The sequence below is a fragment of the Macrotis lagotis genome, chromosome 1 (assembly GCF_037893015.1).
Source record: "Macrotis lagotis isolate mMagLag1 chromosome 1, bilby.v1.9.chrom.fasta, whole genome shotgun sequence".
NCBI classification, from domain to species: Eukaryota; Metazoa; Chordata; class Mammalia; order Peramelemorphia; family Peramelidae; genus Macrotis; species Macrotis lagotis.
The window spans coordinates 567301950-567316198 of NC_133658.1; the positions used below are offsets into that span (position 1 = coordinate 567301950).

A 14249-nucleotide genomic window follows, 5' to 3' on the forward strand; every position below is an offset into this window, starting at 1 on the left:
TCTAACTGTTACTGGTCAAGATTGGAGGGCAGACATACCAGATTTTAGTTCTCTTTGATACTTACTATGCTTCAGCTCTTAGATACAACTTGGCTTCACTGAAATGCCAGATCTCTACCCTGACTTCTTCCCTCAACTCCACCCTACCCCCACCAAAACCAACCACCATCATCAACAACCACAGCCACCACAACCATCACCACCACAGCAAAAACACAGCTATTAATGCCTGCTAGTGTGGGTAAGGACACTCCCCTTTCTCTGACCACTCTTTGGGTATTCCTTCTACTTCTTTCCCATCTAATTCTAAACATTGCTCCAGGTGGTACAGGACATGGACTTCTTTTCTTTGTCAATTTTCTCTTCCCTGGGTAATTTATTTGCTCTGACAGTCCTAGCTATTAACTATCTAAGGAACATCTCCAATTTCTATGTCTGATTTTGCCTTTATTTCTGAGCTTTAGTCCCATACCTCCAAATATAGGTATTAGTATATGTATGCCTTTCCTTATTAACTATACCTTATGATGTGACTGAAGACAACAGGGCAATGGTACCCTTGAATGGAAAGTGTTGTATTATGAACTTGTGATTGAATACTGGGTCAGTTACTTTCTATCTAGGTGACCATGGGCAAATAACTTAACATTTGTGGGCCTCAGTTTCCTCATCTATAGGCAAGAGGTCAGCTAGTATTTTTTATGTTACTATTATGTGTAGGCACCATACTGAACACTGGGGCTATAAAGAATGGGGAAAATGTCCCTACTATTAAGGAATTTGGACTAAATGTCCTCTGAAATCTCTTCCAACTTTCCTCTCTATGCTTCAATACTGGCTTCCCCATATTTACTGATTATGTCATCATTTCTTACCCCCTCAGAGTTATCTATGACTCTTTCATCCCCCCATCCCCCACCCCACACACAGTTAGTCATCAAGCCTTATCCATCTTATTTTGTCATTTTTGGCATTAGATAAACTGGAAAGGACTCAAGAGTCCATTTAGTTCAAACCTTTACTTTACAGATGAGGAAACTGAGATTCCGGGAGGTTGAGAGACTTGTCCATATTCTCATTGTAGAATTAAATAGGAAACAAAGGAAGCATTTGAACCCAGGTCCTCTGACTGCAAAGTCAGTTGCTTTGGACCAGATGCAAATTCAGGCTCTTTCAACTCAGATGTCATTTGCAATTGTCCCCAACTGAAATCTTGTCTCCAGTCTTTCCCCAAAATCCCATTCAGCCTACACAATATTTCTAATTTTACATTCTAAAATGTCTTCATCACATCACTGCCCTGCTCAAAACTTTTTAATATTTCCCATATGTATACAAAGAAAATCCAAACTTTTTAGGATAGTATTTAAATCTTTTTCAATTCTCTCCCACTCCATCTCCAATCAAAGTTAATAAACTCCTGTGAGGGAGAGAGACAAACCTAAAAAGGTTTCATTTTCCATCTGAACTGGGGGAAGGGGTATGAACTAGAGAAATGAAAGGACAAATTGATATTTCATGCATCCATGAGTTCAATAACATGAGTTCTTCATCTACAGGAATAAAGAATAAAGTCAATCATGCTTGGTAATATGGTCAGATTCTTGTCCTTATCTTCCTACAGTTCTTCAATAGATAATCTTCTAAAACTACCATATATATATATATATATATATATATATATATATATATATATATATATATATATTCTGCTTTTAAAAAATATTACACCAATAATAGTTCAGCATTTAGGTTTTCAATCTATTATTTACTCTTGCTGTCTTACAAGGCTATCTACTTTTATGATTTTTCATGACCTTAATGATTTCTTTTGTGCAACATTTTTTTGCAAGGCAATGGGGTCAAGTGATTTGCCCAGTGTCATATAGCTAGACAATTTTTTTAAGTGTCTGAGCTCAGATTTGAACCCAGGTCTTCCTGACTTCAGGGCCAGTGCTCTATCCACTGCACCACCTAGCTGCCCCCTTTTGCAACTTCTTAAATCAAAATAACTTTATGTGTGTAAATGTGTGTGCACATGTATGTATGCATTAGGGAGCAAAAGTATGGAATAGAAGATATGAACTTGTGATTTAAAGAATAAAGGATGTGGAAAGGAGGATCTCATCTATAATTAAGAGCTTTGGAGAGTTAACAGTCTACTCATACTTTTCTATTTTCATTTCTTATTCAACAAACACTTATTAAATAGTTACTATAAGCAAGCACTGTGCTAGGTATTAGGGTAACAAAGAAAAATGAAAATAATCTCTGTTCTAAAGGGATTTACAATCTACTAGGGAAATAAAATGTACACCAATAAGTAAATGCAAATTATATACAAATGAACATGATGTCATTTCAGGATGGAAAATAGGCTAACAGTTAGTTAGATGAGGAAAGGCCTCCATAGGAGGCAGCACTTGGGCTTTGAATATATTAACAGATGGCTGAGAGGAAGGAGGAAATTTTAGACATGGGAAGGACTTGTGCAAAGGTGTGAAAGTGGGACACTTTGTATACAAAGAGAAAATAGGTCAATTTTGTTAGGATATAGAGTTATTAAATAGGAGTGAATTAAAATAAGTCTGGAAAGGTAGTCCAGTCACACAGCTAATACCTGATATAGGCAAGATAGGCTATCCACTATGCCATGCTATCTCATTGGTAAGAAATTATGCGGCACAGTGGATAGATCACTGATTATGGAGTCAGGAAGACCTGAGTTCAAATCCAGTCCCAGGTTCTTAATAATTGTGACTTCAGGCAGGTCACTTAATTCTATTGCCTTGCCATAACACATAAAAACGAAAAAAAATTACCCTATTGATATTACTATGCGATATGTCTTTCCATTATCATTTGATTCACTCACAACTTTATTTCTTTGATATAAAAAATAGAATTTCTCAGAGAATATTGGTCTTTTAAAGATGGCCTTTTGTAGAAGGGAGAGGGCCGGGATAATTAAAGGCACGGAGAAATTTTCAAAATATAATCTGTCCTGTAGTCTTAGTCCTGCTTTCTTTTTTCATTGTCCATCATTAGACAGTATCTGAAATATGTTCACTTAAGGACTAACTCAATGAATGTGCTACTACCACTTGCAAGTCAAAATCTGGGAAATAGAGATTCTTTGTCTATTTGGCTTTTCCACTGTAGGTGATTTTCTTTCAAGTGATAGAAGATACCATTGAAGAGAACATGAATTACTTTGAAACAGAGCAATTAGTACACTATCAGCTGCAAACAGTATAGTCTGGAGAACTTCACCATCTACAATGAATTCCTCTTCCTCTTCAGTTTTGTACAAGATCATGAAAGAAAGAACTTTAGAAACCATGTCTTCCCATCTAAAATCTTAGTTGATGTTAAAATCAGAGGATTGATGAATAATATTATCTTCATGAATATATTCTAGCCTATAATATTGCTTATCAAGTGGTCTTGAAAGATGAGTGGAAAATCCTTTATTATAGGAGAGCTTTTTGCTACAACCAACAAATTTTGGAGGGGGAAGGTAAGTAATCAACAACTAGGTGGCTCAGTATATGGAGCACTGAGCCAGGAGTCAGAAATATATGAGTTCAAATCCAGCTCAGACATTCACTAGCTATGTGTCCCTACAAGTTACTTAACCTTTGCTTGAATTCGCTGTAGAAGGGAATGACAAACCCTTCTAGTATGTTTGCCTAGAGAACCTCATAAGGGGCCATGAAAAACTGAAAACTTCTGAACAACAATCATAAAAGAATGAAAGTGAAGTTTTTGTATTCTCTTTACTTTTTGCTATTTACTATTGAAATATGGTTTGCTATGGAAAGTCATCTTAAAAATTGGTTTATTGCATTGAAATATTTTCATTAAGGATATGTGCATAAATTAGTCTTGTCATTTTTCATAGAACTGGTAAACTAGTTTGGTCTAATAGTGATTTGATCATATATTTTATAATAATATTATCCATAATCATTTCTATTGTTCTGGGAATTTTCCCTCATTTTAGATATCTTGAAAAATCAATAATTGAATTATTTTAACTGTGTCAACTACAGCAGTTTTTTTGTATTTGGTGAAGTCTTTTCCCTTTCTTCTCCTTCATATTAGCACCCAGAAATGTATTTTAAAGTTTTTATTGATAATTTCACTTTCAACTAGTGACAAGAGTAGTTTTCTGATGAAACATTGGCAAAGTTTATCAGTTTTCTTGTGATATATATATATATATATATATATATATATATATATTATTGGCATAATCTGAATTATTTGACTCTCCTAAGATGACTGGAAATATATTTTCCCCTCTATTGTTTTTCGTTGATTTGTTCATAATATTTCACCCTCCTCAATAAGGTTTTTCTAGTAAATCTATTAACTACTAAGCCCAGATTGAATTTATCACCTAAGATAGTGCATGGGTTCTTTTGACTCACTTACCATTAAGTAAATTATTTTCCATCAATGAAACTTTTCTAAGAACTATTAATAATTGGATTCAGTGTCTTTCCTTTTATCCATTTCCTATTTTATAAAAAAAAGACTTGCAGAATTTAGGAGACCCTCTAATCTCCTTACTGACTTAAATGTTTTGATTCTATAAACATCAAGGACAGTCTTGAAGAGAGTAAAAACTTCTTAAAGGATTGCTTCAAAGGTTCTTGGAAAGGAGGAATAGCACCATCCCTCTGCTGAAGTTAAAGAAATTTATTAAATTGACTAAATTTATAAGTTGACTATGAGATCAGTTGTTTTTTAATATCAGTGTCAACTAGTTCAACCAGTTCTTGCTCTACTATTAACTGCCTTCCATATGAATTACTATGAGGAGTGTCAGATAAGACCTAGGACAGAATCCTGAAGCATTGAAATCTAGAGATGAATCTGGTAGAGAAAAGAAAGTTTTGTTCATTTCCTTTACCCATGGTCAGTTAAACTCATGGAAGGTTACTTGTCAAAATCCAATTTACTCTTTAAACTTCGCTTTTTTCCTTATCTCTAAAATGAAAGTATCATCTATCTATGCTTAATTCCTTACAGAGTTATATAGGTGATCAAATAATATTTTTGTGAAAATACTTTGAAATTCCATCAAAAGATTTTGAAATGTATGACATTATTGTAAATAATGGATGGTTTTGACTGCCCAATTATAGTCTCATTGTGACATGCAAAATGTTAATTACAGAAGTTAAATTCTATTTTTTCAATGTAAAATATGTAACTTGAATTAGATTGCAAGGAAGCAAAAAGATATCTACATTGATGAATCATCTTGGTAAGAACTTAGTGGCATAATAGTAAAATTCCTTGCTCTGAGAGTGGTTCTCTTTCTTGCTAGAATCTCTAGAAAATATCTCTGTACCACCTTGGTAATGTTATTATAATCAATTAGTACATGAATATTTGAAAAATTCTTTGAGATCTGTAAATATAAAAAGAATCAAAGGCCCCTGCAGATAGGTTACCTGAATGTCTAAATATTGTTGTAGATATAATTAATGATCTGTTTTATGAGAAATATTTTTATTCTCTTAAAAATATCCCATATGTAGAAGCACAAATGTATTAACTATACACACATATGCTGCAGTATACTAACAGATGCACATGCATGTTATGCATTATATATTCTATTTTAATAAATTGTATTTCTTTTGCCTCCCAAATTGTGAAAATCACCAAGAACAATCACTTGGGCATCAGACAAATATTATGTGGTTTACTGGTCCCTCCAATGAAAAGAATTTCACTTTTTTCTTTTTTTTCATTTCCCCATACTGATCCATGGAACTGTGGTCAGCATCAATGTGTTCCAGTTCTACTGTTCAACTATATTCAGATTTTCAGGGTAAGTTGGTAGAAGCCATGCATGTCACATAGAAGTGTGAGGATTATGGAGAGACTTAATGCTGTAAAAGATTTCGATTTGTGTCCTAAATGGTATATAATATGATGAATGTGCATTAGTTAGTATATAGTGCATATATATGTGTGTATAGTTAATATGTATCTGTATTCAGCATATATAAACCCATATATGTGTCTGAATATTTGTAGAACTCTTTATATACTGTCTATGTATGTGAGGAAAGGGGAGGGGGAGATAATCCTCTATATATTTTGCTATTCTTGAGGGAACTTAGCCTAGGCATGGTTTACCTGTGCAAGAGTCTAAATGGCAGAAATAACCTCACTCGCTGCATTAGCACTGAAAAAAAAAAAACCCTCTCTGTGGATGGGTGTTCCTTTTTTTACTGCTCTGGATAGAAAAGGAGGAAGGCAAGAGTTTCAGAAAATGTAAGGACCCCCTCAAAGCCCCCTCTACCATATATATACCTCACCCAGTGCCCTAAAAAACTATAATATCTTTCTTTGTACCCCCCCACCCCCATCTTCTCAGTATAGTGGAAAAGTCAGTGGGTAATTGGGTCCAGATTGGAGATGTTTAAATATTCATGAGACTGGCAGGGGACTGGGAGGGGGTGGCTGTCTAGAATGGGGGTGGGGGCTGGGGGAGGTGACTAGTCATTGAGAGCTAGTGAACAATTCTGGGAAAGATACTGAGGGAGAGAGAGGAGGAAAGAGGCAGAGAGAGAGAGAGGGGAAGGGAAGGAGAGAGAAAGGGAGGGGGTAAAAGAGGAAGGGGAGAGGGAGGAGGAGTGGGAGGGATAGATAGAGAGGGAGAAGAAGGGAGGGAGGGAGTGAAAGAGGAGAGAGAGAGAGAGAGAGAGAGAGAGAGAGAGAGAGAGAGAGCCAGCCTATGTGATGAGCAATAGCTGAGGACCTTACAGTTGCTGCTAACTGCCCTGGTGTGTCTGTGTGTGTGTGTGTGTGTGTATATGTGTGTATGTGTGTGTGAGTGAGAGAGAGAGAGAGAGAGAGAGAGAGAGAGAGAGAGAGAGAGATTGAGATTGAGAGAGAGAGAGAGAGAGAGAGAGAGAGAGAGAGAGCAGAAAAGAGGTGGAGAGGGGGGAAAATAAGAAAGAGAGAGCAGGAAAGGAAGGAAGGAAGAAGAAGAGGGGAAGGGACAATACAATCATGCTGTGCTGTATGAGAAGAACAAAACAGGTAGAGCTAATTTTTTTTCTTTTTCTACTTAAGGGTAAGAAATTCCCAGATTATTGGATATGAGGGGAGAAAAATCTTTTAAACTGCTTCTTGTCTGGATATGATGCTTTCATTTTCTTAACATCTGGTAACTGAATGTTACTTTCCTGCCTTTATTCACATTATCTTTACGGTTTGGGTTTAGCTTATGGTCGCTGATCAGGAAAAAGCTTGAAAATGTGTCTGACTGGAGAGAAATAAGGGTTCTTCGGGTTACTGATAAACGCTCAGGGTTTTATTTCTCTGATTTTTGAGGATGTGCATGGAGAAAGATTTGATGTAGTGATCGGCGGTGAGAAGAGGTGGACTGAAAAAAAGAGAATTCTTTATGTTATATACAGAATGATAAGGCGTGTTTTGAGGGGGGGTGTGATTTTCTTTAGTGCTAAATCTACCTATTCTGCCATACAATTTTTTTTCTCATGTGCAGCCAGAAATGCTTTATTTCCTTACATGCATGTGCCTTGGAATGGGGGCAGGTGGACTTTTTAAATAACCAGAAACCAAAAACGTGCGAAGGTTTCTTTCTTTTTTTTAAGAAAAGAATGACTGAAATATTTTTATTAGATAGACTAAAGGAAATAATTAATTTGCAGAAAAAGCAATTGGCCGTGAAAAATGGGGGAAAAACCCTCTTCATGATCCCCTTCATAGTAAGAGCAGTTAGACAACTGTGCACCAGCTGGTCTGAGGAGAGGGTGGACCACGCCCCTAGGAGCTTTGAGCTCCGATGGGATGGGAAAGACTAGCCGGGTGTTACCTGTTGGAAACCAGGGTCCCCCCCCTCTTTTTTCCTATTCCTTTCTTCTATTTCTTTTTCTTTTTTCAAAATTGATCTCTCTGGGGCTTCCAGTGGCCAGAGACACCCGAGGCTAAAGAGAATAAGCAGGTGACTCATTTTCATCCCAAAGAGGGTCACATACCAGATTTCCAGCCCCACAGGCTCCCTCCCCCCGACCCCATCCCCACTTTCTTCTCCCTCCATTTCACATTGCTCACTTCTGTCTTGAAAGGCGTTTTGGAAACTTGAGGGAGGAAATAAAGAAAAGGATGGTTTACAGGATTCCGCAGTTAGTAAGCTATCTCTAACAGGCATCATTGGGGTGTACCGCAGATCTCTGAGTAGAAATGGACGCAGGGTGTGTGTGTGTGTGTGTGTGTGTGTGTGTGTGTGTGTGTGTGTGTGTGTGTGTCTGTCTGTCTGTGTGTCTGTGTGTCTGTGTGTCTAAGTGTGTGTCTGTGTGTCTCCGCGCGCGCACGCGTGAATCTCCATGTAGAATCATGGCCACGGGGTGGGTACTGAAGAGAGAAATTTGGGGCATTTTGCCTGGGAGGTATTGGATACTTGGAGATTTGTAATCCACTCGCTAAAAAAATCGCACAGGGTGGGGTGGAGGGGAGTGAGCTTGGTGCAGACAGCTGGGGGGCACGTTCTGTTAGCTCTGTAGGATGAGGGGTGGAGGCCCAGGCTGATGAAGACGGAAGAGGAAGAGGAAGGCAGACATGCAGAATGACTGAGCAGTGGGAGGAGAGAGGCAGGGCAGATTCCTTTTTTTTTTTAAGTAGCAGATTTGGGGGGGGGGGGCGTTGGTGGAGCCTGAGGTGTGCGAGAAAGAGCATCGGGGGTGTGGTCCTCCCTGCAGCACTTCTAGGGATCTAGTTCGTGGTTCAGGCAATTTCTGCCTCAGATGCTCATGTGTTAAGTTGGGATGCTCCTATCCTGTCTTCATTTTAATAAAGTGGTCCATAAGACACAGGTGGCCGGGTTATATACATTGTCAGAGAGATGAACTAAGGTTGTCTTACTATTGAAATAAAATTTGGGAAGGAAGAGCCCTATTTGGGAAATCAATGCCTTTTCTTACAGAAGCTTTAATTTCGGAAAGAAAGCAAGACCAGTTTAAGATCGGTTCCCACCCTATTTATATATGCACACACTCTTTGACAAAGGGAACCTCATCATGATGTTTAAGGAGAATTAGAATTAAGGAATCCCCCTCCTAAAATGAGACCAACTGTCATCACTCAAAATCTTTCCTTACTAATAGCTTCATATATCATTTCTCTGATGTACAAACTGCTCAAGCTAAATGATATAGACTTGGGAGAGTACATGTATGTATGTATTGGCACACATACTTATGCCCATCCATGTGCAATCATGGTTTCTATATGGTCACATATGTTTAATCACAAGCAGAAGCAGCAGTGATGGGAGCAAAGCACATACACATATATGAGATATGTGTTACACACAGGCACATGCTTTGCAGGTACATGCAGTTGGGACTGAAAAGCCTTCACATAATATGTGGACCAGCCTTAGGAGTGTTCACTGTACATGCAGTTAGCTCTCAGTAGATCATCACACAGAGCAGATGGACCTACTGTAATAAGGGTGTGGGCTCCCGGAGACACTGAATAGCATTTGTATTACATGAGTGATTCAATAAGTGGAAAGCAGGATTCCCACTTGTGGGTGATGTGATCCTAGAAAGTCAAGGGTAAAAGCTGATGGCTTCCATCCTTTCCCTGCCCTTTATTCATCATCTCTTCCATTGGTAGGGAAAAAATCCCCAGCAAGATCCAGCTAAGGTCTCAACTCTGCCACACCCAAGAAATCCAACAGAGCAGAGTGGGAGGGGGTGGAGGGATTTGCTTTTCCTTCCTCTTCCGCATGAGGAGCAGAAAAAAAGCTACCCTATATTTCCAAGTTGCAGTTTACTGCAAATAGGTGGGAAGCCAACATTAATGAACTCTTTCAGCAACTAGCTTCTGCTAGGTCTTGCTGTGTCAGGAGCCTGAGAAGAGAAGAAAGGTGGGAGAGGGATGAGGAGAATGGAGAAGGGATGGATTGAAGGAGTAGGAGGAGAAGGAGGAAAAATTAATGACTAGTTGACATTTTATTGCTTTAGGATATTAAAATGTCTTGGGCCTCATTTATATAGCTTAATTACAGTGAACATGGAAGACACTGAAAAACTTGCAAGGTGTGTTAGTATGTGGAGAAACAGGCAAGGCACAGGAGATGTGGGTGTTTCCTTTTGTTTAAAAAAAATTATCTTTACCTAAAGTGAAAAGAACCGTATTGTGTGCTGACCTCCCCGAACAGGGAGTATGAATGTGGTTTAGAATACTCATTTTATTGGTTTTACTTTTGCAAGATTTGAACAGATTAAAAATAATGTTCTTATCCTTTGGTTCCCAGGAGATTCCTCCTAGTGGTGAAGTGGATGCTTCCTAAATTTTATATCAGTAAGCCACACCCAATAACTTCCTGCAATAATTAAGTATGAGCTTAATGCAAAATAAGGTATATTTTAAAAGATATTTCAAGCAACCATTCAGATATCCAAATTTAAATAGCAGAAGAAAAAGAGAGGGAGTGTTCTTCCAGATATCTTCACAAAGGAATTCAGAAAGTCCTAGCAAATTTAGGCATATATTCATTTCTGATGAATTTTTCCCTGTAATCTAGTTCAAGGCTAGAGGAATGAACATATATATAAAATCATGTTTTTTTTTCCTCTCTCAGGACATTAAGTTTCCTCATTTCTATATGGAAAGGGTTAACCTAGATATCTTCCAAGGTCTTTTTTGGCTCTAACATTGTGTGAGTCAGTGTACTGTCACTACAGAGTTAACTCTTTTTTTTTTTTTTTTGCTGATCTGGCACAATTACAGAGATCTTCTTTTCATGTTTCATGCTAAAGGGCATCACTGAGAAGAATGACGTAGGGTCTCTTTTGCCTTTCATATGCTTCAGAGTTGGTTCTTATCCTAATAAAAACATGTATCTATTCATCAGATGATTCTTTCCATCTGGAGGGAGTATTGAGCCCTATAGACTTCCTTCTAGCCAATGGTCAGAATATATAATTAACAGTCATTCCAAGACAAGATTCTGTGTGTATTGATCATTTCTCATTCTAATCATGGTATCATAAACTTAGTATGAAAAGAACCTTAGAAATTATCCAGGTTACTCATTTTACAGATGAGGAAATTGAGGAAGAGAAATTTGGACCTTATTATGGTAGAGAGATGAACTTTGTGTTCTTAAAGATGATTCTTTTAAATAACAGTCTCTGGGAGGTTCTCCTGTGCTGGAAAAGTTTCAGTGAATTTTCTCATCTTCATTGGAAGCTGATCAACCTAGTTAAGTTCTGAGAAGTTCATGACTTGAATTTGGGTACTAGGTGTCGAATTTTTTTGGCCATAGTAATCTGTGAAGACCATTTACTAAGGCACAAACAAGGGAACCAAAGAAATCAAGAATCATTGAAATATTGAATCAAAAGATTTTAGCAAATGTCCTCTCTATTCCTTGGGAAATGTGTGTGTGTATTTATTTGCCCTCTTATTTTTCAAATGTATCCTTGACCTAGAGCTGCCATTCCTTCACTATGATCAAGTAGTTCATCTAAAAACTAAAGACATCTTTTCTCCTTGAGTTGATTTTAACTTCGGACAGTCTATTTTTCATACTGTCAAGATTTCTAATCCCTCTAAAGTAGATCAACTCATGAGAAATTGAGTGGTGGCAACTGTAGAGGGAATTCCCCTCCCACTTTTTGGCAGAGAATCTAGAGTTGGGGGATGTATCATGACCGTAGTTTTCAGAGAATTAGAGGTGAAATGGAAGTTTCAAGGACATTGAGTCCAACTCATTAATTTTACACTTAAGAAAACTTGAGACCCAGAAAGGTTAAAAAAATTGCTCAGGGTCACATCACTAATAAGAATCTGAGAATCCAACTTCAGTACTCTATTCACAGTGCCACCTAGTTGCCTTATCATTATCACTGATAGTGAAGGCAAACATGGATCCTTTTTAAGGTCCCAATTATCAGGTGAACTGGCAAATCTGAATAATTTTAGTGGAATGATCACTGGCTGTGAGGTCATAATACCAAGGTTTGAATCCTAACTGCATTTTCTGTCTGATTTTGAGCAAGTCTTTCTCTTCTCTATCCTCAGTTTTTTTAATCTGTAAAATGAAAAGGTTAGGCTAGATGATCTTTAGAGTTATGTAGGATTCTAAAAGCTTTCATCTTTCATAGTTTTAATTTAATTTGAAGATGAATGTAGAGAAGAGAATTTTATGATTGAAAGATATGAAACTCACATGCTGGGATTTTTAACAACCCTGAGTACAAAATGGCTTCCCTATTTTCACTGTACCTGTGAAATATATTTTAAAATTATTGGTGGAACATTGGCACTTGCTATTTTGTACTTGCTCTTCCTTCTGGCGTTTACCTTTCATCTCTTGCTGCAATATTTCCATTTCCTTACACTAAGAACAGAATGCTCAAGAACTCAATATGCATTCTGGATCTTCTATATTCAGGTGCATGAGTTTGCAAAGATACTTGAGCACAATTTAGAATTCTATACAACTAACCACTAATCAACCAACTATGTAACAATACTGCACCAAAAAATATTACACCAAAATACAAGTAAATGAAGGGAAGACCTTTGCCATCCCATTAAAGCTTGAATAGCTTGAAGAGTATTAGACGTTCATGTAGAACTAGAGTAGCCAAAAGTAGAATAGCCTACAATCTTAACTTTAATAAATAATTCCCTTTACCTGGAAATATATTACAGGGGTATGCTAAAATTAATTTTTATCTGAATCAGAGAGTTGACTGTAAAAATTTCATTCTTCAAAAATCAGCAAACACTATAAATCATGGTTTGATATTTGTTGTTTGTTAATTCTCTAGATTTTAAAAAATTATGTTGAAAATAGGTATAATTTGAATTTAAAATTATAATGTGTCATGGCTATATTCCCTTTATCCACCTTCTTCACCTTCTTCCCCTGCCCCCCCCCCCGGAAGGTAGTTCTTAAAAATTTATCAGCATGTAGTTGTATTTTAATATGTACTTCTTCCCTTTGGAATGACATGTATTTAACTGAAACCCTTTAATTTTAATAGAAGAGGTTAGAAAATTTAAAACTTCCCTTCTATTAGATGTATATTTGAATGAGTCACACCCTTTTATTTAAAGGTAATTAGTTTTTCACTTAGAGGTGAATTTCTGACCCAGCTACAATTTTTCAAGATTGATTAACCTTCCTGATATTCTCAAGTTAAATTATCATTCTTGCCCCAAAGTTTATCACTACTCAGTTCTTTTTAAAATTTTCCTTTTTCTCCTCTCTGTATCCTCTCTCCACTCTCCCTCCCACAAGTGGACTTCAGCACTTGGGCTTCAGAACCTTAGTATATGTATCACCTTAGACAAATCCTTAACCACTCTCAGACTTAGTTTCTCCATCTGCAAATTTAGAGAGGTAGACTAGTTGAGGTCCCTTCTATGCCTTGAGTTCTGATCATGTGATCCTAGAATCCATAATTTCCTTTAGACACTCCCCTCACTGATTCAGCTCCTCTTTATCTTAAGTATTCTCTACTATTTTCTTGAATTTCTGTGGCTGAAATTTTATCATCTTGTGACCAAAATTCAGGTGATGATGATGATGATGGTGATGATGGCCAGTATTTCTATGGCATGTTAAGCTTTGCAAAGTACTTTATAAAAACATATTATATCCTCACAATTTTTCTAGTGTAAACCTTCAATTAGGGGCCTCTGAAAATACTTTCTACCTTAGTGGGGTTTATCAGAAAAATTAGCATTGTCTTTGATTTCTGCCTTCATATTTTTAAAAGCATTCCCTCCATTGATGTAGATTACAATCCCTTATTTTTATTTGTGAATCAGAATTTACTGTGGCCTCCAGAAATCAACACCTGGCACCCAACTTTCCAGTAATAAATCTTCCAACTTAGCTTCACCAGGGCTAAAACAATCCATTACTTGGTGGTCAAATTGCCAAACTTTCTGAGAATGGTCCTGGGATTTTATATTTAACTGAAGACTTTCTATAGTGATAGAATCTACCAAACCACTAGCATAGAATTGAATATCTAATATTACCTCCAGGGTAACTAGGTGGCTCAATGAATTGAGCATGGCCTTGGAGACAGGAGGATGGGGGTTTGAATCCATCCAACCTCAGCCACTTGGTACCTACTAACTGTTTTACCTTGGGCAGGTCACTTAAACCTGATTGTCCCACATCCAAAGACATCTCCAGGCATCCTGAGGTATGTCTGGTC

The 14249-nt window shown here is 37.2% G+C and overlaps 1 protein-coding gene across 1 annotated transcript in view; it reads left to right on the forward strand.

Annotated features, from left to right (window-relative positions):
• The first annotated feature begins 7009 nt into the window (after window positions 1-7009).
• The window catches only part of GAP43 (growth associated protein 43), a 133270-nt gene continuing 126030 nt past the window's right edge, over window positions 7010-14249 (forward strand). Inside the window, exon 1 of the mRNA XM_074234011.1 lies at window positions 7010-7071. Within this exon, the coding sequence (XP_074090112.1) occupies window positions 7042-7071 (30 nt within the window). The 5' untranslated portion in view covers window positions 7010-7041. The remainder of the gene's footprint in view (window positions 7072-14249) is intronic.